The sequence below is a fragment of the Pristis pectinata genome, chromosome 34, assembly GCF_009764475.1.
Source record: "Pristis pectinata isolate sPriPec2 chromosome 34, sPriPec2.1.pri, whole genome shotgun sequence".
Classification (NCBI taxonomy): domain Eukaryota; kingdom Metazoa; phylum Chordata; class Chondrichthyes; order Rhinopristiformes; family Pristidae; genus Pristis; species Pristis pectinata.
This window is the reverse complement of record NC_067438.1, coordinates 15,279,590-15,302,089: the sequence shown is the minus strand read 5'-3', so window position 1 is coordinate 15,302,089 and position 22,500 is coordinate 15,279,590. Positions and strand designations below refer to the sequence as shown.

The following is a 22,500-nucleotide window of genomic DNA, read 5'->3' as shown; positions in this document are numbered from 1 at the left end:
GATTGTGAGGTCAAGAGTCCATCTTATCATACTAGGGCACCATTCAATAGTCTTATAACAGCGGGATAGAAGCTGTCCTTCAGCCTGGTGGTACGTGTTTTCAGGCTTTTGTATCTTCTGCCTGATGGGAGGGGGGAGAAGAAAGAATGCCCAGGGTGGGTGGGGTCTTTGATTATGTCGGCTGCTTTACCAAGGCAGTGAGAAGTGTAGACAGAGTCCATGGAGGGGAGGCTGGTTTCCGTGATGTGCTGGGCTGTGTCCACAACTCTCTGCAGTTTCTTGTGGTCCTGGGCAGAGCAGTTGCTGTACCAAGTCGTGATGCATCCGGATAGGATGCTTTCTATGGAGCATCAATAAAAATTGGTGAGGTTCAGAGGGGACATGCCAAATTTCTTTAGCCTCCTGAGGAAGTAGAGGCGCTGGTGAGCTTTCTTGACCGTGGCATCTGCGTGGTTGGACCAGGATAGGTTATTGGTGATGTTCATTCCTAAGAACCTGAAGCTCTCAACCCTCTCGACCTCAGCACCATTGATGTAGACAGGAGCATGTGCACCACCCCCTTTCCAATGGTCAATGACCAGCTCTTTTGTTTTGCCGACATTGAAGGAAAGGTTGTTGTCATGACACTGAGTCCTGTACTCCGACTCATTGTTATTTGAGATACAGCCTACAGTGGTGGTATCATCTGCAAACTTGTAGAAGGAGTTGGAGCAGAATCTGGCCACACAGTCATGAGTGTATAGGGAGTAGAGGGCTGAGGACGCAGCCTTGTGGGGCACCAGTGTTGAGGATAATCATGGCGGAGCTATTGCTGACTATCCTCACTGATTGTGGTCTGTTGGTCAGGGAGTCAAGGATCCAGTTGCAAAAGGAGGTGTTTACAGTCGTTTCAATGTCTGTGTGTTGCTTTATGTTGCTGGCTGTTCCCATTCGTGTGTCCATCTGCTTCTACACCTGTGAGTTATCGGTCTCTGCCTCTGTCTATAGCTGTACACTACTCAGTGTCTCTGACATCTGTTTATGCTGTCCTGGTCTTGGTGTTTCTCTCTCTCTGTCTATTTCTGGGTCTTTGTTGTTTTTGTCCAATTTAAAACACTAATTGGGCAATTGTTGTTGTTGCAAGGTACATTTGTTTCATCAGGTGAGAAGTCCGTGTGCACCCGTCTGTTGCGGCTGCATTTCTGTAAGTCTCTCTTGCCTGTCTGTGTGTGTACTTACTGTCACTTCTGACTCTCTCTCTCTGTTTCTCGGGCTAGTTTTCTCCGTGTACACGTGTGCTTATGTTTCAGAGTCGGTGTTTTTCACCACCTCGGTCTCAATCTATCTCCATTCAGTTCAGAAAATGCATTTTTCTTTACATCATTTTTTGGGCGCGTATGTGTGTGCGTGCGTGCGCCCGTGTGTGCGCCCGTGTGTGCGTGCGTGTGTGCGCCCGTGTGTGCGTGCGTGTGCGCGCACATGTCTGAGTGCTTATCTCCATCTGTTTATGAAATAAAAACTTAGACTTGAGGAAACCGTCAGCAGGTGAGGCTGCAGTTATGGGAGCAGAAACAGAGTTAATGTTTCGGGTCCAAAACTCTTCCCTTCAAAGACCTTTCTTTTAATTCTCTGCCTCTCAGCTCCAGTGTTTTTCTTGATGTCTTTCTCTTTATGGTTTCCGTCTGTTTTACTTTTCTACCTCTGTCCATCTTTAACGGTGGTGACCGACATTTCCAACGCTGGTATCACAGTGTCTGCGTGCAGCTTTTGCAAGAAAAAACAGGAGATGCTGGAAAAACTCAGCTCTTGGACTGTTTCTCTCTCCACAGATGCTGACTGACCTGTTGAATGTTTTCAGTACAGTCAGTTTTTATTTCAGATTTACAACCGCAGTGCATTATCTGTGTTTGTTTATCTGTTGCAAAGTCTGTCCAATTCTCCTCTCCCCCACCGTGTCAGTCTGCCCTGCTGTCTGGCTTTATACTTATCTGGGTCTGTGCTGTGCGTGTGTCTGTATGTTTTTATAACTGTGCCTTTTCATTTCACTGTCCACTTCCGAGGCGCGTATCTCCATTTCGAAGTCTGCATGTGTCTCTGAGTGTGAGCACTTGGGATTGTGTCAGAGTTTAAGAAAGTATAAACAAATCCACACAAAGAACCAAATCCATCTCAGATTTCCCATTTCTGCCTTTGACTGAGGCAGGGTAAAAGGCAGGTCACCAAGCTGCCTGTGTGAGGCGGTGACTCGATTAACTATTAAGACGAGGCTGTATGGCTGTGTTTGACGGTGGGTCTGTGGTATAGGCAGGGCACAATTGTACTGGATCAACACACAAAACGCTGCAGGGACTCAGCAGGTCAGGCAGCGTCCGTGGTGGGAAATAAACAGTCGACGTTTGGGGCCGAGACCCTTCATCAGGATGGGGCGAGAAGAGGGCGGAGGCCGGAATAAGAGGGTGGGGGGAGAGGGAGGAGCAAGAGCTGGCAGGGGATCGGTGAGTCCAGGGTGAGGGGGGGAAGGTAGATGGGTGGGGGAGTGGGAAGGGGTGAAGTAGGAACGATATGGGACGCTGGGAGGTGATAGGTGGAAGCGGCAGAGGGCTGATCAAGATGGAATCCGATAGGAGAGCACAGAGGACCATGGAATAAGGGGAAGGAGGTGGGGAACCAGAGGGAGGATTGCACTGGAGAGGGTGCAGAGGAGATTCACCAGGATGCTGCCTGGGATGGAGTGTTCCAGTCACGAGGGGAGACTGGAGGGGCTGGGTCTGTCCTCCCTGGTGTGGAGGAGACTGAGGGGTGCCCCGATAGAGATAAACAAAACCATAAGAGATGTTAGTAGGGTAGATCATGGGAAACTTGTCCCCCTAGCAGAGGTATCCAAAACGAGAGAGTATAGGTTTAGGATAAGAGGTTCAGAGGGGATCTGAAGAGGTTGGGTTTGTTTTCCTTGCGGCGGAGGCGCCTGATAGATGAATAAAGTTCTCTGGGTCACTGACAGGGTAGATCCTTGGAAACCCTTCTCCACAGCAGAGGTATTAAGACCAGGGGGGCATGGGTTTAAGGTGACGAGTCTGAGGTTCAGAGGGGATCTGAAGAAGAACTTTTTCACCCAGAGGGGTGGGGTTGGTATCCGGACTGCACTGCCTGAGGGGGTGGTGGAGGCAGAGACTCTCATAACATGTAAGAAGTGTCTGGACGAGCGCTTGAATCCCCAAATCACAGAAGGATGTGGACCAACTGTGTAGATGTGCGCGCCTGATGGCTAGTATGGACATGATGGGCCAAAGGGCCAGTTTCTGCGCTGTAGGACTCTGTGACTGTGACTCTATGACTCTAACCCAATGCTCAGGTGTCCCACATGTTGGAAACTTTCCAGGTGGAACCAAGCCTGAATCCATTAGGGCAGTCAGGGCACCACCTAGGGGCTGGGAGGAGTGCTTGCAGCTGACCCAACCAGTCCACCAGTGAACACTCCCCACCCTACAATCTCTCATCAACTGCCGACCAAACCTCTGCATTCTTCAGCGTTCTTCATCCCCGATGACCGCCAACCTTTCAGCGGTTGGGATGACCCAGCCCACTCCCCGTTGAGGTATTTATATATAAGATATTTATTTATTAGTCACACGTACATCGAAACACACAGTGAAATGCGTCATTTGGCGTTACTGGGAATGTGCTGGGGGGCAGCCCACAAGTGTCGCCAGGCTTCTGGTGCCACCATAGCACGCCCACAACTTCCTAACCCACGCCCTTGGAATGTGGGAGGAAACCGGAGCTCCCGGCGGAAACCCACGCAGACACGGGGAGAACGTACAAGCTCCTCACAGACAGCGGTGGGAATTGAACCCGGGTCTCTGGCGCTGTTATAGCATCACGCTAACCGCTACAAATGCCTCTGAGCGGAGCCCACAAGTTGAAGGACTTGTCGTTCACAGTCAAAAGCTCTGCTGGGGATTGGCACCCAGCTTGGCCCTGACCAGGCCCGCTCACGATCTGTCGTCCTCCCAGCCACTGTAGTGTGGATCTTCCCAATCTCCCTCGCTCCCCTAACCTGCTCTTCCCGTCCAGCTGTGTGGGGGAGGTGGTAGGAGCCCCCGCCTGCTTCGAGGAATCTTGCTCCTCCGCACTCCTTGTAGTGACGCTGGGGGCAGGGAGTTCCGGACGTTCACCCGGCAGTGATGAAGGAACAGTGACGGAATTCCAAGTCCGGGAGGGCGTGTGGCTCGGAGGGGAGCGTTCTCCTGCACCCGCCACATCTGTCCTTCTCGCCAGTAGTAGGCGTCGGTTTGGGAGGCGCTGTCGGAGTAGCCGGGGTGAGATGGTGCTCTCTGCAGCCGCTGTGTGCCCGGGGGGGTGGAGGGAGTGAATGTTTCGGCTGCCAGTGGTGCGGGCTGCTTCGTCCCGCCCGGCTCCTTGAACACTGATGGTGTTGTGTTTATTCACAGCCCCCGCCGACTTGTGCATTGTGGCTGGCGGAGGCTTTAAGGGTATTAAGGGGTGCAGGATACCTGGGGAGTGTTAACGGTGGGGGACTCGGTGACGGTAATGCAGATGGATACCAAGACTGAGTGGTCAGACTCGGTCTTGTTGGAGATGGTCATTGTCTGGCACTGTGCGGTGTAAGCGTTACTACTGCTTGTCAGCCCACGCCTCAACGTCGCACAGGTCTTGCTGCATGCAGGCACGGCTTACTCCATTTGCTGAGGTTTATTATTAGTATTAACATTGGTCCATCACTGTCACACGTCCCGACATAGAGTAGAAAGCTGTTGCTTGCTTGCATCCACAGATCATTCCATGCCTCAGTACACCGAGGGAGTGCAAAGGAATGCAGAGTATAGGGTTACAGTTGCAGAGAAAGTGCAGTGCAGGCAGACAATGTGCAAGGGCCACCTTCGGGTAGATTGAGAGATCAAGAGTTCACCTTTTAGCGTATGAGAGGTCAATTCAAAGTCTGATAACAGCAGGATAGAAGCTGTCCTTGAGCCTGGTGGTACGTGCTCTCAAGCTTTCGTATCTTCTGCCCGATGGGAGAAGAGAGAATGACCGGGGTGGGAGGTCTCCTCGATGATGTTGTTGCTTATAGAATTGAGTGCTGTGCAGTCATCAGCGAACATCCCCGCCTTTACGATGGAAGGGAGGTCACTGGTGAAGCCGCTGAAGACGGTTGGGCCCAGGACACTGGCCTGAGGGACTCCCGCAGTGATGTCCTGGGACTGGGGTGACTGACCTCCAACAGCCAATGGTAGAGTTGGAAGTGGAGATGGTGTTAGGCTGGTTTCTGAGGGCCATCATTCCGTGGAATGAAGGATTGCAAATGTGACCTCACTGTTTAGTAAAGGTAGGAGAGAGAAAATTGGGAACTATAAACCAGTCTGGACCCGGTGGTAGGGAAAATGCCAGAATCTATATCGGAGGATGTAATAACAGAATAATGAGAATAATGGGATTCAGCAGTCGGCTTGGGTTTGAGAATCGTGTTCGACCAAGTTCTTTGAGAAAGTGACCAGAGTAGACAACTAGCTTCAGGGAGTTATCTGAATGGAAGTTCCAACAATCTCCAGCATCCTGTCACCAATGTGAATGGAGTTTTTCATGTTCCCATCGGTGTTAGAGCTCGCGGGTGAAAGTTAGAGCTCGCGGGCCAAGGTTAGAGCACCTGGATCAAGGTTAGAGCTCATGGGTCAAGGTTAGAGCACCTGGATCAAGCTTAGAGCTTGTGGGTCAAGGTTAGAGCTCGCGGGTCAAGCTTAGAGCACCTGGATCAAGGCTAGAGCTCGCAGGTCAAGGTTAGAGCTCGTGGGTCAAGGTTAGAGCACTTGGATCAAGGTTAGAGCTCGCAGGTCAAGGTTAGAGCTCGCGGCTCAAGGTTAGAGCTCGCAGGTCAAGGTTAGAGCTCGCGGGTCAAGGTTAGAGCACTTGGATCAAGGTTAGAGCTCGCGGGTCAAGGTTAGAGCACCTGGATCAAGGTTAGAGCTCGCGGGTCAAGGTTAGAGATCGCGGATCAAGGTTAGAGCTCACGGTCAAGATTTAAGCTTGCAGATCAAGGTTAGAGCTCGCGGGTCAAGGTTAGAGCTCGCGGTCAACGTTAGAGCTTGCGGGTTAAGGTTAGAGCTCGCGCATCAAGGTTAGAGCTCGTGGGTCTTCACTTGTGGGGTGACGAGTCTATAGAATTCTCTGACCCCAGAGTACCAGGAGGTTCAGTCGAGTTCCTTCGGAACAGAAGTTGATAGATTTCTGGATATTGAGGGAATCGAGGAATATGGGGATAAAATGGCACTGAGGGTGATCAGTCACCATCTTGATGAATGATGGGGTAGGTTCGAGGGGCTGAATATCCTCCTTTCTCCTCCCCTTATATTGTTATGTAATCACAACCATCTTCCTTTGTGCACGGGATGGTTTCGACCACTGGGGCGCTCTGCCCTAGATACCCATTGATTGCAGTTTTACTCGGGCACCTTGATGCCCCACTCTGCTGTGTCAGCTCACCTCTGGACCTCAGCTCTTTGGACCAAGACTGTGATGAAGTCTACAGGATGGTGCATTTTTGGGAGGTCAAATCCTGGAGGAAAGTTTACTATGAATGGCAGGACCCTTGGGAGCCTTGTTCGGAGGGATCTTGGGCTTGAAGTCCGTAGCTTCCTGAAGGTGACAACACAAGCAGAGAGAGTTGTGGAGAAGGTATCCGACATACTCGCCTTCATTGGCCGGGGCATTGAGTATAAGAGTTGGGAAGTCATGTTGCAGCTGTATAAAACATTAGTTAGGCCACGTTTGGTGTATTGCGTGAAGTTCTGGTCACCTCGCTATAAGGTGGATGTGGGGGCTTTGGAGAGGGTGCTGAAGAGGTTCACCTGGATGCTGCCTGGATTGGAGAGTATGAGCTGTCAGGGGAGGTTGGACAAACTTGGGTTGTTTTCTCTGGAGTGTCCAGACCTGATAGATAAAAGTATACACAATTATGAGAGGCGTAGATCGAGTCTAAATGTCAAATACTGGAGGGCATAGCTTTACGGTGAGAGGGGGGAAAGTTTAAAGGAGATTTGCGAGGCAAGTTTTCTTTTACCTGGAACCTGGAAGCAGAAACAACAGCGGTATCTAAGAGGCATTTAGATAGACACGTGAACAGGCAGGGAATGGAGGCATAGGGACTGTGTGCAGGCAGATGGGATCATGGCTGGCACAGACAAGATGGGCCGAAGGTCCTGTTCCTAACAGCAGTGAAGAGGCTCTTGGTGAGTAAGTTGTTGACGGGAGCTTCCAGCCCATCGGTGATGATTGAGAGTCGAGTGAATTGGCAGTAATGAGCGGGTTGGATTTGTCCTGTGTTTTGTGAACAGGACATACCTGGGCGATTTTCCACATTGTCGGGTAGATGCCAGCGTTGTAAGTCGACCGGAACAGCTTGGCTGGAGGCACAGCTAGTTGCGGAGCGCAGGCCTCCAGTACTACAGCTGGGACGATCTGTGTCAGATCCTGGAGCCTCTCTGTGTCCCATGCTCTCAGCTCTTTCTTGACATCACATGGACTGAATCAAATTGGCTGAGACCTGGCTTGTGTCATGCTGAGATTTCAGGAGGCAGGAGAGCTGGTTCAACCACTCAGCGATGTTGGCTGAACATACTTGTCAGTGGTTCAGCCCTGCTCTGTTTGTTCCTTGGTTTTATCCCCACATGTTCTGTGTTGGGGTATTTGTCTGTGTGTGTGTGTGTGTGTGTGTGTGTGTGTGTGTGTGTGTGTGTGTGTGTGTGTGTGTGTGTGTGTGTGTGTGTGTGTGAATTCCTTCATTTGTGGTTGTCTCTGCTTACAATATTCATGTCGTTCATGTGTGCCCACGTCTTTCTGTGGGTTTCTCAAAGTCCATTTCTCCGCCCACTTGTGAGTATTTCTCGGCCTGTGTCTCCCTGTTTCTGTGCCCATGTGTGTGTCTCTGTGCCTCCGATCACCTCTCGGATGTACGGGCCATCCCAGGTGATGGGTTCCGTTGTTATTGATGTCCGTGAGTTGATTTCGTCTGTACGTTGGAAAATACGCAAAAATCTCTCGCTGCGGTAACCGTACCTCCACGGTGTTGTGATAAGTGGCATCAAAAGTACGTAAGATGGAGAAGAAAGAGCAATCACTAGAAGTGGAGGGAGAGGGGTCTGCTGGTCGTAGCAATGAATGTGTTAATGTCCGTCAGACTTTTGGATTTAATGATATTATGGGAACCTGGTCATTAGGGGTGTCTGTAAGTTGTGCATTCGTATCCAGGCCTGTATCTCTGCACATTTGCAAGTGTGTCTGTGCCTGTGTCAGTACGTTGAGGTCTGTGTTTTAGCCTCTCTCTTGTGTCTGTGTTTCTGTAACCTATGTGCACTCCGCCTCTGTCCTGTGCCTCTTTCTGTCTCTCTGCATCTCCACCCAAGCCTGTATCTTTCTCACTGAGGGAGCCACTCCATTCCTGTATGCTTGTGTTTCCTCCTGTGCTATCATCTGTGTCTATGACGTTGGTTCAGCTCAAAGGGCAGGAGATCTGCTAGGATCCAGTTGTCTTTACCACTTTACTGGGTCAGGGCAGATGCTATGGGTTAGGTAAACCAGCAATGGTCCTGATGTGAGGTGATGCAGACATGTATGGGGCGACATGGTAGTGCAGCAGTGACGCTATTACAGCACCAGCGACCCGGGTTCAATTCCAGCCACCGTCTGTAAGGTGTGTGTACATTTTCCCCGTGTCTGCGTGGGTTTCCTCCAGGTGCTCTGGTTTCCTCCCGCATTCCAAAGACGTACGGGTAGGTTAGCATGGGTGTAATTGGGCGGAGCGGACTCGTTGGGCCGGAAGGGCCTGTTACCGTGCTGTATAAATAAAATGTTAAAGATAGTAACATGCTGAGGAATACTAATGAACAGAGGGATCTAGGGGTCCAAGTCTATAGCTCCCTGAAAGTGGCAACACAGGTGGATAGGGTGGTGAAGAAGGCGTACAGCACCCTTGCCTTTGTAGGTCAGGGCAGAGAATATGAAAGAGGTGTTTTAATTTACAAAACCCTGGTTAGACCACACCTGGGGTACTGTGAGCAGTTCTGGTCACCCCACTGTTGCAAGGATGTGGTTGTGCTGGAGAAAGTGCAGGGGAGATTCACCAGCACCTTGCCCCGATTGGAGGACTTTAGTGATGGGGGGGGAGATGGGACGGGCTGGGCTTGTTTTCTCAGGAGCAAGGGAGGGCAAGGGGGGACCTGGTAGAGGTTGATAAGATTATGAGAGGTAAAGCTAATGGAGACAGTCAGAAATTCTTCCCCATAGCAGGGGTAGCAAAAACGAGAGGGCGTAGGTCTGAGGTGAGGGGAAGGAGATCTGTGGGGTGAGGTTTTCCACACAGAGTGGTTCCACACAAAAGGGGACATAATTTTAAGGTGATTGGAGGAAGGTACAAGGGGAATGTCAGAGGTAAATTTTTTACACACAGAGTGGTGGGTGTGTGGAACGCACTGCCTGCAGAGGTTGTGGGGGCAGATATGTTAGGGACATTTAAGAGACTCTTAGATAGACACATGAATGATAGCGAAATGGGGGGCTATGTGGGAGGGAAGGGTTAGATAGATCTTAGAGCAAGATAAAATGTTGGCATAACATTATGGGCCGAAGGGCCTGTACTGTGCTGCAGTGTTCTATGTTCTATGTATGATATCTGGGACGATCCGCTTCAGCTTGTCGTATGATTGCATTTGTTACATTAATGGCCAAGAGATCCATTCTATTTAAATGGAAGGATCTTATACCTCCTACCACATTTCAATGGTTTTCTCGAACTATAACATGTTTAAACTTAGAAAAAATTAGGAGTGGTACTGTTGATCCTTCGCTTAAGTTTGAGGAAATTTAGAGCCCGTTTATTCAGTATTTCCATGTGATGTAAGCAGACCTTTCTCGAATCCCTTTCAATAACCTTCTATTTGAATATAGAGCAGAGCTAACGACATAATAATGTTTTTTTTAACCGAAGAAATATGACAGCCCAGCTTTTTTTTTGAAGTTTTTGGTTTGCTTTTGTTTGTTATTAATTTTTTTTAAATTTTGGGGTTTTCTTTTCATATAATCAAATTTCTTTTCAAATTCTTTTGTATCATGTTCACTTAGTAAGAGATTGGGAGGTTCAGATTATATATTCTATTCCCTGTGTTTGTATCTGTCAACTGTTACTATCGTAATCCCGATCTCTTCACACAATGTGTATAATCACGAATGTTATGTGTATTAATTTGAAATTTAATAAAAAGATTGAAAAAGAAAGAAAAAAAAGATATTTGGGATGTGCTGCTGGAGGAGGGGTGGACTTGGATACAGTCACTGCATTTAAGGGGCATTTAGCAAATGCGATTCTTTCCTGAGGTGTTGCGTGTGCGTTTAGCGGTTGTTAGCGTTATTGCTGTAGTTCTGTAGATGCTTAGTTTTCCTTCTCCCTTCTGTATTAATTGTAGTATTTTGACACTGGATGTCATTTTGTAGTGCTTTTAGCAAATAAACGTTTGTGAATTAAAAAAAAAAGGGCATTTAGACAGGCACTGAAGTAGGCCAGGAAGGATGTGGGCCTAATGCAGGCCAATGGAATCAGTGCAGGTGGGCAAACAGGTCAGCATGGAGGTGATGGACCGAAGGGCCTGTTCCTGTGCCGTACATCGCTATGACTCAACTGGTATATCAGGGAGGTGCCTCATTTGCTAAATCAGAGGGCAGGTTCTTTTGCAATCATTCAGTGCCCTGCTCCCACTACCACCTGCCCGTGTCCCCTCTGCCAATCAGAGCGCTTTTTCCCTTCTCCATACCCTTGGTGATTTCAAATCCCACCCCGCCCCCCCCCCATCAGATCCCCTCTCTACCTCCTCTGTTCCCAGGCGAACAACCCCAGCTTCTCCAGGAAGCTTCTCCTGCCTGGAGCTCTCGTCTGCGCCCTCTGTACCGCAGCCTCTCCAATGCCTTCACACCTTTCCCCAAAGTGCGGCGCCCGGAATTGTTCACGATACTCCAGCTGTAGTGCATTCAGAGCTGTGTAAACATACATTGTGACTAACTTACGAGAGGAAAAATTCACCTGAGGAATTTGGCCAATTCCATTGACTGCCATAAATAACTGGAAGTCCACAGGTTGACCACTTCAAGACCAGCGCTTGAAATGGAGACACGTTCGTAGGCACAGCTTTCATCCTCTGGGGCTGTGCATCGGTTACAGTCAGAATCATTACTGGACCTGTAAAGTCCTCGTGTACCCTTGACCGAGGTCTGTTGGGCAGGGCCGCGGGTCGGGAGGAGTTACTGGTGGATTCTTCTGATGCCCTTGACATATTGCGAACACTCCACAGCCCTCCAACGGGTTATCCATTCCCAGTCACCGGACGCAGCTTCTGGCAGCTTGCTGGATATGAACTCTGGCTCCAGAAAGAGTTCTAGGACTTTCGCTCATTCCTTCTTCTGTAACAGGGTCACCTTCTACGTTCTCCTTCCCGTCTCTGCCGTGGGAGGACGGGGGCGTGGGTGGGTAACGCCTGGCACCAGATAATGGAATCCCCCGGAGCTGTGTTTCACAGGGAAGGTCCCCAGCTCTCAGAAATTCACCTTCTGACTGTGGCTTCCATTCTCGTATTTCAGAACGTAGTCATGTGTCAGCAGTGTTTGCCTGTCCACACCCTCTGGCAGAGGGAAGTAGAGATCCGTCAACAAGATTCTCAAGGGGAATGTAGTTCATGCAAACTGTGAGGTTCTGGACATATAGGTATGAGGAGAAGCTAGAACAGAGAGAGACAGCACAGAACCTGGTCCAGTTCTGTTCGCCTCATTATAGGAAGGATGTGGAAGCGTTGGAAAGGCTACAGAGGAGATTTACCAGGATGCTGCCTGGTTTGGAGAGTATGCATCATGAGGAGAGGCTAAGGGAGCTGGGGCTTTACTCATTGGAGAGAAGGAGGATGAGAGGAGACATGATAGAGGTGTACAAAATATTAAGAGGAATAGATAGAGTGGACAGCCAGCGCCTCTTTCCCAGGGCACCAATGCTCAATACAAGAGGGCATGGCTTTAATGTAATGGGTGGGAAGTTCAAGGGAGATATCAGAGGGAGGTTTTTCACCCAGAGAGTGGTTGGGGCGTGGAATGCGCTGCCTGGGGTGGTGGTGGAGGCAGGTACATTGGTCAAATTCAAGAGATTGTTAGATAAGCATATGGAGGAATTTATAATAGAGGGATATGTGGGAGGAAGGGGTTAGATAGTCTTAGGTGTGGTTTAAAGGTCGCCACAACATTGTGGGCCAAAGGGTCTGTATTGTGCTGTATTGTTCTATGGTTCTATGGAAACAGGCCCTTCAGCCCACCAAGTCCCTGCTGACTGTCAAGCACCCACCTACACCAATCCTCCCCTAACCCATCTTATTGTCTCCACATTCCGATCAACAGCCTCACTCCCCGCACCTTCCACCCCTCACCCACGCATGAGGGCCACTTAACACACCGACCCGCACGTCGCTGGGACGTGGGAGGAAACTGGAGCACTTCGGGGGGTGGGGAGACACAGGGAGATCGTGCAAGCTCCGGTTTGGCACTGCCGTCAAACACTGACGGCACCCGGAGGTCAGAATCGAAACTGGGTCCCTGGAGCTGCGAGGCAGTGGCTCACAGGCCCCTCACCACCCGGGACACGCCCTCTTCTCATTACCACCATCGGGGAGGAGGTACAGGAGCCTGAAGACCCACACTCAGTGATTCAGGAACAGCTTCTTCCCCTCTGCCATCAAATTTCTGGACGGTCCATGAACCCACTAACACGACCCCATTATTTCTTTTTGTTTCCACTATTTACTTATTTTTGTAATTTATAGACCTTTAAGTCTGTACTGAGCCACAAAGCAACAGATTTCACGTCAGATGATAAACCTGAGTCTGATTCTGATACCAGCTGTCGCTGTCACTGGCTTCATCACAGTGTGTGTGATGCCTTTTACTGACCTTCCCAGTGGACGGCACTGCCTGGTTACCGGTGGGGGCTCATTTTGCTTTCAGTGGTCCTTCAACACCACAGACCGACTCCACGTCTGCGTTTCTTCACTGGATGTCAGTGCTGCTGCACTGATCGAATCTCCCCTCAGGAAGTCCATCCAGTTCCCCGAAGGTGCTGTCGAACAAGGCCCCAGCTTGTTAATACTCCCGAGCGTTCACTTCTTGGCTGCCGTCTCCATTGCCCGGGAAGTTCGGCCTGAAGTTCGGTTCCTTCTCACGGACCGGCCTCTTTCAGCTGCACCTCGGGGCGTCCACCCACTGCTCAGTCACCACCCCCCCCCCCCCCCCCAACGCCCCTCCAGCCGTCTATCCATCTCAAACCCACAGTCAAGTCCGCAACAGCTTCATCTGATTGCAGCTGTTAAACCTTCACCGTTAGACTGCGCAGCGAGGCAGTGTTGCACAAGCTGAACCAACTCGACAACTGCCGTGTGCTTGGTGTGGAGCCAAGATCAGCTTGGGTATCTCTACACCTCCGCAAGTTGGATGACTCCCATTCTGCGACGTTTACTGTAACCGAGGAAGGTTCCCGTCCTTCCAGTGCAATCCGGGCGTCGGAGGAGCCATTGACAGGACATTACGTAGCTCTGCCCACAGCACAACTGATGCAAGCGAGGAGGTTGAATTTCCCTCCCTCCCTACCTCCTCGGTAAACTGCACTGCTCCACAGCGCTGAAGGAAGAGGAGCAAAATCTCACAGAAAGGGAAGTGACGTTTCCTTCCAAAAACATCCCGGCTCTTCATCCACTTGACCACATATCACAACCATGGAAGCCTGGAACCGTCCAGCACGCAAACTGACCCTTACAACCCAGCTCGTCCGCACCGACCCTGGTGCCTGTCCACACTAATCACATTTGCCTGCATTAGGCCCCCATCCCTCCGCACCTTTCCTATCCCTGGACCTGTCCGAATGCCTTTCAAGAGTTGCCGCCACTTCCTCTGGCCGCTCGTTCCATCGACCTGCCCCCACCCTCCCTGTGGAAAAAACTTGCCCCCCTCCCCCCCGGGTCCCCTTTAAATTTCTCCCCTCTCACCTTAAACCTGTGCCCTCTAGTTCTAGACTCCCCTGCCCTGGCAATAAAGATTCTGTCCATCTACTCTATCCATGCCCCTCATAATTTTATAAAGCTCCATGAGGTCACCCCTCAGCCTCCTGTGTCCCAGTGAGAACAATCCCAGCCTGTCCAACCTCTCCTCACAACCACAGCCCTCCATCCCAGGCAATGTCCTGGTGAACCTCTTCTGCACCCTCTCTGTTGCTACCACATCCTTCCTGCAGTGTGGTGACCTCTTCAGTGTATTCAAGTATCAGGTTAAACAAGCAATATCTTTTTTCCATTATTGAGCGATCCAATACCAGGGGGCATGCATTTAAGGTGAGAGGGGGTAGGTTCAGAACAGACGTGAGGGCTACGTTTTTTACTCAGAAGGTGGTGGGTGCCTGGAATGAGTTGCCTGATAGGGTGGTGGAGGCAAATTCATTGGGGGCTTTTAAGAGGGGCTTGGATGGGCACACGAATGAGAGGAAAATAGAGGGATATTGACATTCTGTAGGTAGGAGGGAATAGCTGTGTCAGCACAACATTGTGGGCCAAAGGGCCTGTTCTACGCTGTACAGTTCTATGTTCTATGTAATCACGCTTCAGTGGCTGAAAGATAAGTCTTGTGTAAGAAGTTGTACTTGTTTGCTCGTCACCTCCAGAGATTGATAGGAATTAGAAGAGAGTCCAGTGACCTGCTTCCCCAATCCCTGCAGGGCCTTAAGATCCACCTGAGTTATCACAGGGTGTCTCTCTATCTGTGGGTTTTGTGCAGTCATCCTCCTCGTCTCTGTCTATTGATTCCCTTAAACTGCTCACCATTTCCACACACTGCTCAGTGTGATATCCTGGCTGTGTGGTTTCTGGAGGGCGACTCTGTGGTTCCATATCTGATGACTGGTCAGTGTGTGTTTATTGGGTTCCCTGTTTCCTGCTACCTCCCTGATTTACTCTCTGTCTGGTTCAGTGTCTGTCTACTTAAGAAGGCTTATGGAATGTGTGCATTTATTAATCGGGGTATTGAGTACAGGAGTCAAGAAGTTATGATGCACCTCTATAGAGCTCTGGTTAGGCCGCATTACGTGCAGTTCTGGTCACCTCACTATATGAAGGATGTCAAGGCTTTAGAGAGGGTGCGGAGGAGGTTCACCAGGATGCTGCCTGGATTAGAGGGCATGAGCTATCAGGAGAGGCTAAACAAACTTGGGCTCTTTTCTCTGGAGCGGAGGAGGCTGAGGGGTGATCTGTTGGAAGTGTATAAAATTATGAGGGGCATAGATAGGGTGAACAAGCAATATCTTTTTCCCATTATTGAGTGATCCAACACCAGAGGGCATGCATTTAAGGTGAGAGGGGGTAGGTTCAGAACAGACATGAGGGCTATGTTTTTTACTGAGAGAGTGGTGGATGCCTGGAATGCGTTGCCTGACAGGGTGGTGGAGGCAAATTTATTGGGGGCTTTTAAGAGAGGCTTGGATGGGCACCTGAATGAGAGGAAAATAGAGGGATATCGGCATTCTGTAGGTAGGAGGGATTAGCTATGCCAGCACAACATTGTGGGCCGAAGGGCCTGTTCCTGTGCTGTACTCTTCTATGTTCTATTACCCTGCATCTGTCTGGTACAGCGTCTACCTATCACTCTGTGTCCACCTAGGTCCGTGTCTGTCTATCACCCTCAGTCTGTCTGGGTATGTGTCCGTCCATTACTCTGTGTCTGTGTGGTACACTGGTCTGTCTGGTACAGTGTCTGTTTGACTTTGATATTAACTCTTCCCAATGGGCAGGAGCAGTCATGGGCCGTTTGGGAGTTAACATGGACACCTCTAAGCAATGGGGGACTCTGCCGGTGCATCAGTTTGGGACAGTTTCCTGAACTGAAGAGATGAGGTGATGATTCGCCTCAGGGCCCTCACACCCTGGGAAGGAGCCCACGGGATGGGCAGGGTTGCCAGGAGACAGGACATTTGTCCAGGTGTTTCACTCTCCCTGTGAAGGGTGCTGAATTCAGCAGGCGTCCCCCAAATCGATCGTGGGCCATGGATGACGAGGTTTGGGGGTTCCGTGTTGACAAGCCTATTCCTGCAGAGGTATTGGTATTGGTATTGGTTTATTATTGTCTCTTGACCTGAGGTACAGTGAAAAACTTCTTGCATACCGATCGTACAGGTCAATTCATTACACAGTGAAGTTACGTTGAGTTAGTACAGAGTGCATTGATGTAGTACAGGTAAAAACAATAACAGTACAGAGTAAAGTGTCACAGCTACAGAGAAAATGCGGTGCAATAAGGTGAAAGGTAACAACAAGGGAGATCGTGAGGTCAAGAGTCCATCTCATCGTATAAGGGAACCGTTCAATAGTCTTCTCACAGTGGGGTAGAAGCTGTCCTTAAGCCTGGTGGTACGTGCCCTCAGGCTCCTGTATCTTCTACCTGATGGAAGAAGAGAGATGAGTGAATGCCCAGGGTGGGTGTGGTCTTTGATTATGCTGGCTGCTTCACCAAGGCAGTGAGAGGTAAAGACAGAGTCCATGGAGGGGTGGCTGGTGTCCGTGACGTGCTGGGCTGTGTCCACAACTCTCTGCAGTTTCTTGCAGTCCTGGGCAGAGCAGTTGCCATATCAAGCCACAAAGCATCTGGATAGGATGCTTCGATAAAAGTTGGTGAGGGTCAAAGAGGACTACTGAATTCCTTTGGCCTCCTGAGGAAGAAGAGGCTCTGGTGAGCTTTCTTAGCCGTGCCATCTACGTGATCCCACCTTGCCTGCTGCACTTTGGAGGAACCTGGCTTTGCACGTTCCCTGCCCACCGACCCCACGTCCTGCCTGGGTCTCAGAGGGGTGGTGCTTCATAGCAGATGATCCCTGCCCTCTGCAGTCACCTGGAGAAGGACCACATGTCCGCAGGTCCTGCTGGACACGTCCGTGTCCTTGAAAGTGGGTGCTGCTCTGAATATCTTTGCTTCCAACTCCTTCCAGGCAGCAGCGGGTGTTAGGTTGAGGAGGCTGTCATCAGCTCCTCATTCACCCATCGGGCAGGGGACGGGCGACTGTTTCCTTGGGCCATTGAAGGTCGAGTGCTTCGCCTGACGGTGACGGACTGACGGGTAGGGGCATTCCCATCAGCAGCTGGTGCCTTAGCCTCGTGTGTGAGCCTCTGACCAGCTGGGAACATTGCCATTCTGTAAGAGCAGCGACACCCAGTGCGTGGCACTGTGGCACAGTGGGGAAAGCCGCTGCCCCACCGCGCTAGAGACCCGGGTTCGATCCCCACCTCCGGTGTCCCTGTGAGCGCGTGGGGTTCCCCCGGGGGTGATCTGTCTTCCTCCCACGTCCCAGAGACGTCCGGGGTTGGTAGGTTCATTGGCCGCTGTAAATCACCTCTCGTGTGTGGGTGAGGGGTAGAATCCGGGGGGAGTTGATGGGGATGTGGGGAGAATAGAATGGGATTGGTGTGAATGGGTGGTTGATGGTTGGCACGGACTCGATGGGCTGAAGGGCTACAAACTACAAACCAGTACTTGCACAGGTAATGGTGGGGACTCTGGGACAGCACAGTCCATGACAGGACTTGGACTTGGTCCTAGGACCCCACCCGGTTGCTCATGTACCTCCAACACCTGCCCCTTCTGTGGCGGAATGGAAACCTGGGCTCGAGTTGCCATAAGCCCCTCCTTGCTTGTCCCAGGCATCCGGGCAACGTGCCACCCACCGGAGCAGGAGGTCCCACAAGGTGCTGAAGTCTGCCCCAGTCTCCCCAATGTAGTGCGCACTGAGAGCGTGCGGATTTCAACCATCTACAAGGCTCGAGCCATGGGTGTGAGGGAACACGCTCCACTTGCCTGGGTGAGGGCAGCTTCAACACACAAGAAGCTCGACACCATACGGGACACGGCAGCCGGTTTGACCGGCCCCCCCCATCCACCACCCACACACAGTGGCAGCAGTCTGTACCGTCTACAGGAGGCACTGCAGCAGCTCACCGAGACTCCTCAGGCAGCACCTCCCAGACCCACCACCTCTACCAGCTGGAAGGGCAAGGGCAGCAGAAGCCTGGAGAACACCCCCCCCCCCACCACCCCCCCACCCCCGCCCCCGGGAGTTGCCCTCCCAGCCATGCCCCGTCCCGACTTGGGAATATATCGCCGTTCCTTCACCGTCAGTGGGTCATGATCCTGGAACTTCCTCCCTACCAGCAGTGTGGGGACACTCACACCTCAGGGACTGCAGCGGTTCAAGGAGGCAGCTCACCGCCACCTTGTCAGGGGCAACTAGGGGCGGGCAACTAAACGCTGGCTCAGCACGTGAATCCCACATCTCTTGAATGAATATAAAAGAAAACTGTATTCCTTCCTGGGATGGGCAATGGCTGGAGAGGTCAGTACATAAGGCCCATCGCTGACTGACCTGTCGGAGGGAGTGTTAGGTGTTTTCATGAGCCACCTGTGCATGGTAATGGTTATACATAACATCTTGTGTGCACAAACCACAGACCAATAACTACATGGTGGAGGGGTTTACTGCAGGGGTTTGATGCAACTAATTAACTCATGAGGCAACGATATTCCTGAATGCTTGGAGTCACGTGTGGGCCAGGTGAGGCAACACAGTCGACTTCCTCATTGAAGGACGCTGTCAGCCGCTTTTTCCCATTACTGTAATTGACGCAAGTTTATTATTCCGTAACTGTTTAATTAACCGAATTTAAATTCCCCAGCTACTGAGGAAGTATTTGAACTCTTGTCTCTGGATCATTAGTCCAGATACTAATTACACTGGATTATTGTGGCTGTAACATAACCGCGGTGTGTCTTATGTTCCCAGCAGCAAGAACAGCAGATCCCTCCTGCTGGTTACTGCTCGCACAGACCATTTGTGTGTGTGTGTGTGTGTGTGTGTGTGTGTGTGTGTGCGCGTGCATTTGTGTGTTTTGTGTGTGTCCGTGTGCATTTGTCTGTGTGTGTATTTTGTCTGTGTATGCACATTTGAGTGTGTGTTTTGTGTGTTTGTGTGTGTGTGCTTGTGTGTGCATTTGTGTGTGTTTTGTGTGTATTTGTCTGTGTGTGCATCTGTGTGTGTGTGTGTGTGTGTGTGTGTTTGTGTGTGTGTGTGCATATGTGTAGCGTTCTCTCTCTCTCCCTGACCTCGCTGTGTTCTCACTTCCACTGACAAAGCTGTTCTCTCTCTCACTCTCAGACAGCTGAAAGTGCACAGGCATTAAAGTGCATCCGGGATCCCGGGCTTTGCCAAGACAGGAACTTAGCCGCACTGGTTTGGCCACCACCGTGTGGTCAGTTCTGCACGCCACACGTCAGGCAGGATGTAAGCTTCAGAGAGGATGCAGAAGAGATTTGGTAGAATGATTCCGGAGATGAGGATGGAGTGGAGTGGAGAAGCTGGCATGCTGGTAGAACAGAGGAGGGTGTGAGGGACCTGAGGGAGGGATTGTACAGAGAGAAACTGTTCCCATTGGTGAAAGAACCAAAATAGAGATGAGGGAGATTTTTTTCTTTCGGAAGTGGTTGGTTAGAATCAGGAAATCAGGGTGTGAGTGGAGACTGATCTAACGGTGGTGTCCAAAGGGGAACTGGATGTGAAATCTGTAGGGCCATGGGGAGAGGGGTGGCGGAGTGGATGACGTAGTTCTTGCAGGGAGTCAGCACACACCTGATGGACCAAAGTCAACGTCGAGTTTATTGTCACACGCACAAGTACATTTGTGTATGGGTGCAATGAAAAGCTTACTTGCAGCAGCTCACAGGCACACAGGTTCAGACGTGGCACAGAACAGAAATTATACAAGACAGTGAAGAAAATATAAATTAAATATAAATTTTTACAAGAAAGAACACAATTAGAACAAAAAAAAACAAATTCCATTTTAATGCAAAGTGATCAAACTAGCCACAGTGTTACTATGCTGAGGCAGTGATTAGGGTTGTGCCGGTTGGTTCAAGAACCGAATGGTTGAAGGGAAGTAGCTGTCCCTGAACCTGGTGGTGTGGGACTTCAGGCTTCTGTACCTCCTGCCCGATGGGAGCTGTGAGAAGACGGCACAGCCCGGATGGTGGGGATCTTTGATGACGGCTGTTGCCTTCCTGAGGCAGCGCCTCCTGTAGATACTCCCGATGGTGGGGAGGGATGTGCCTGTGATGTATTGGGCTGAGTCCACTACTCTGCAGCTTCTTACATTCCTGCGCACTCAAATTGCCGTCCCAGACCATGATGCAACCAGTCAAGATACTTTCAACAGGACATCTGTAGAAGTTTGTTAGAGTGTTCGGTGACAAGCTGAACCTCCTTAATCTCCTGAGAAAGTAAAGAGCCTGGCACGCCTTCCTTGTGATTGCATCGATGTGCTGGGCCCAGGACAGGTCAGTCGATACGTTAACGCCCAGGAATTTAGCTCCTGTGTGCTGACTCATCACCGCCTGTGATTCTATAGCAGTGGTGTCGTCGGTGAATTTGTACATGGCATTGGAACTGTGCTTTGCCACAGGGTCGTGTGTGTATAGAGAGCAGAGCAGGGGGTTAAGCACGCAGCCCTGAGGTGCACCTGTGCTGATGGTCAGCGAGGAGGAGATGTAGTTACTGATCCTCACTGACTGAGGTCTGCCGATGAGGGAGTCGAGGATCCAGTTGCAGAGGGAGGTGCAGAGGCCCAGGGCTTGACCAAGTGGCCTCTCCTGAGCTGCATGCATTCTGTAACTGACTGATGCCTGGCACCCTCTCTCCCCGTCACTGAACACACGGCGCTGTTCTCTCACCAGGTGGCATCGACTGGCTATCAGCGTGCAAAAGAAGAAAATCACCATGATTGTGGACTGCAAGAAAACGGTGACCAAACTCCTGCCCCGCAGCAACAAGCCCGTCGTCGACACCAAGGGCATCGTGGTGTTTGGAACCAGGATCCTGGACGAGGAGGTTTTCGAGGTAAGAGACCGTCACGACATAGGAGCAGAATTAGGCCATTTGGCCCATCGAGTCTGCTCCCCCATTCCATCCTGGCTGATTTTTTTTCTCTCAACCCCATTCTCCCACTTTCTCCCTGTAAGATAAGATACCTTTATTAGTCACACGTACATCGAAACACACAGTGAAATGCATCTTTTTGCGTAGAGTGTTCTGGGGGCAGCCTGCAAGTGTCGACACACCTCTGGCGCCATCATAGCATGCCCACAACTTCCTAACCCATACGTCTTTGGAATGTGGGAGGAATCCGGGAGCACCCGGAGGAAACCCACGCAGACAGGGGGAGGACATACAAACTCCTTACAGACAGCCGGAATTGAACCCGGGTCGCTGGCACTGTAATAGTGTTACACTAACCGCTACACTACTGTGCCTGCCCTTAATCTCTTTACAAATCAAGAACCTATCAATCTCTGCCTTATTACACCCAATGATGTGGCCTCCACAGCCCTCAGTGGCAACGATTTCCACAGATTCACCGCCCTCTGGCTGAAGAAATTCCTCCTCATCTCTGTTCTAAAGGGACATCCCTTTATTCTGAGGCTGTGCCCTCGGATCCCAGACTCTCCCACTGATGGAAACATCCTCTCCATGTCCAGTCTATCCAGGCCTTTCAGTATCCAGCAGGTTTCAATAAGATTCCCCCCATCATCCTTCTGAACTCCATCGAGAACAGGCCCAGAGATATCAAACGCTCAAGGGGGACACTCTCGATCCCACCACATTCAGGGCTCGGGGGGAGCCCCTGAAACTTTCACACCCAATGAAATGCCATTGCAGAATGGATTCACTTGTAGGGTTGGAAATGCAACTGTTGGTGTGTCACAAGGAAGGGGGCAACGGCCAGCTTACCTGCTGAAAGTGGGGTTGGCTGGGAAGTACAGTTCGGGACCTTTGGTGCTGTACTGGCAGAGGAGGTCTAGAATTTATGTGCTGGGATGTGCACTTGAACCCACAGAGTCCTCAGAGTGCCCCCCAACCCTGCCAGCAGTGAGCCATCAGGATAGTAAGTCTGCAGTCCTGGGACTTCTCAAAGGGGCTGTGGACTTGAACTCATCATGTTCCTGCAGTTAGAGACTGTGTCCGATTACATTCGGGTTGTCAGGGGTGAGGGAGAGATCTCGAGGGCACCGATAACAGTGCTCCTGTCACAACAGAAACTACACAAGTGGGTCGAACTTATCGGTAGGTCACAGTGGCTCAGCTTATCCTCTTCATTTGGGTGTGAAGATCACATCAAATTTTAAACAATTCATAACACCTAGGGCAGGGATATTATGGGTCAGACACAGAATGAAGCTCCCTCCACACTGTCCCATCACACACTCCTGGGGTCAGACACAGGGTGAAGATCCCTCTACACTGTCCCAGCACAGACCCGGGGTCAGACACAGAGTGAGGCTCCCTCTATACCGTCCCGTCACACAGTCCTGGGGTCAGACACAGAGTGAGGCTCCCTCTACACCATCGCA

At 50.8% G+C, this 22,500-nt stretch overlaps 1 protein-coding gene across 1 annotated transcript in view; it reads left to right on the top strand.

Moving 5' to 3' along the window:
- The window catches only part of LOC127586103 (collagen alpha-1(V) chain-like), a 234,419-nt gene that overhangs the window by 66,882 nt on the left and 145,037 nt on the right, over nt 1-22,500 (top strand). Inside the window, 1 exon segment of the mRNA XM_052043933.1 lies at nt 20,827-20,989. Within this exon segment, the coding sequence (XP_051899893.1) occupies nt 20,827-20,989 (163 nt within the window).